The 1,572-nt window shown below is 46.9% G+C and overlaps 1 protein-coding gene across 1 annotated transcript; it reads left to right on the top strand.

The window, feature by feature from the left end:
- Nucleotides 1–6: 6 nt before the first annotated feature.
- Nucleotides 7–780, top strand: LOC105541075 (putative POTE ankyrin domain family member M). Its single transcript, XM_011981940.1, has 2 exons — nucleotides 7–546; nucleotides 634–780. Exons 1-2 carry the CDS (start codon nucleotides 110–112, stop codon nucleotides 761–763), a joined length of 567 nt encoding a protein of 188 aa, XP_011837330.1. The 5' UTR covers nucleotides 7–109; the 3' UTR covers nucleotides 764–780.
- Nucleotides 781–1,572: the final 792 nt, after the last annotated feature.

Genomic DNA, 1,572 nt, shown 5'->3' with positions numbered 1-1,572 from the left:
GGGCTCCCCTGCTGGGGTTGGCAGATTTTGGCTGGGATTGACCTTTCTCTTCAAACAGATCCGAAACTCAGAATTTCCTGCTAGTTGGTGAAACTGGTTGCTAGACGCGATGTGCTCGCTACTACCGGCCTCCCCTGGCTGTTCAAAGCAGATGGTGGCTGAGGTTTCTTCAATACCTGCTGCCTCCGCTATGAAGAAGCCATTTGGTCTCAGGAGCAAGATGGGCAAGTGGTGCCACCACTGCTTCCCCTGCTGCAGGGGGAGCGGCAAGAGCAACCTAGGTGCTTTTGGAGACCAGGACGACTCCGCTATGAAGACACTTAAGAGCAAGATGGCCAAGAGGTGCTCCCACTGCTTCCCCTGCTGCAGGGGGAGTGGCGAGAGCATTGTGGGCCCTTCTGGAGACCAGGACGACTCCGCTCTGAAGACGCACAGGAGCAAGATGGCCAAGTGGTGCTGCCACTGCTTCCCTCGCTGCAAGGGGCGCGGGGAGAGCAACGTGGAAGCTTGGGAAGACTACCACGACAGCGCCTTCATGGAGCCCAGGTACCACGTCCCCAACTGCAAGGGGCGCGGGGAGAGCAACGTGGAAGCTTGGGAAGACTACGAGGACAGCGCCTTCATGGAGCCCAGGTACCACGTCCGTGGAGAAGATCTGGACAAGCTCCACAGAGCTGCCTGGTGGGGTAAAGTCCCCAGAAAGGATCTCATCGTCATGCTCAGGGACACTGACGTGAACAAGACGGACAAGCAAAAGAGGTAACCGGGCCTGGGCTGGGAGGTGGCAGGACGTGGGGGGATGATGGGGACATACCCTCCTGGCGGGATCGGGGTCCTGGCTTTCTGTTCCTCCGCAGGCCCCACACCACCCTGGGTGCGGAAACCTCAGAAAGGTCAGGGCACAGGCCCTTTATGAACAGCAACACAGAAACAAAACTTTAGCTGATTTCCTATCCGATTATAATTTCCCTTATAGAGCACTAATAGACTGTATGAAAGTGACTTAACTCACAAAATCAAGTCGATACAGCGGATTATTTTTAATGTACACATTTTAAAACAATGTTCTATACATTATAGAAAGGTGTATATTGAGAATTAAGTCCCATAATATATCAACTTCTGGGCTAAATATTTTTCAAATAAAATCCAATATGGATTTTATATCAATGTACCCTATGCAAATATGTCCTTTACTGAGGAACCTTACAAGGAAACTGAAATGGGAAGATGGTTTGTGTCCTTGAATAGGAAGATTCGTTTTTCTTAAGATGTGAGCTTTTTCTGTGTTTATCACTTTTACGTAAGCCAAATAAAAATAGCGAAGTTTTAGCATTTTTACACTGCACATCCTGTATTTTATTGCTGTAATAAGTTAATTTTTTGTACCAGAATGGAAAAAGACTTGCTTTTCCAGATATCAAAATGTGAATGTGCTATTTCCACAAATTGTTTACTAACAACTGAAAAAAATCAATGAATAGAACAGAATAGGAAATCCAGAAATACCCAAATATATGTAAGAATTTAGCACTTGATAATGGTGATGTTTCATATTGATAAAGCAAGATT

Source organism: Mandrillus leucophaeus, unplaced genomic scaffold, assembly GCF_000951045.1.
Source record: "Mandrillus leucophaeus isolate KB7577 unplaced genomic scaffold, Mleu.le_1.0 Scaffold2311, whole genome shotgun sequence".
NCBI classification, from domain to species: Eukaryota; Metazoa; Chordata; class Mammalia; order Primates; family Cercopithecidae; genus Mandrillus; species Mandrillus leucophaeus.
The sequence above is the reverse complement of the archived record's forward strand: the minus strand, read 5'-3'. Positions and strand labels throughout refer to the sequence as shown.

Coding starts and splice junctions, on each gene's coding strand:
- LOC105541075 (XM_011981940.1), top strand. CDS start 110: ATGTGCTCGCTACTACCGGCCTCCCCTGGCTGTTCAAAGCAGATGGTG. Junction 547..633: donor AGCGCCTTCATGGAGCCCAG/GTACCACGTCCC, acceptor CATGGAGCCCAG/GTACCACGTCCGTGGAGAAG.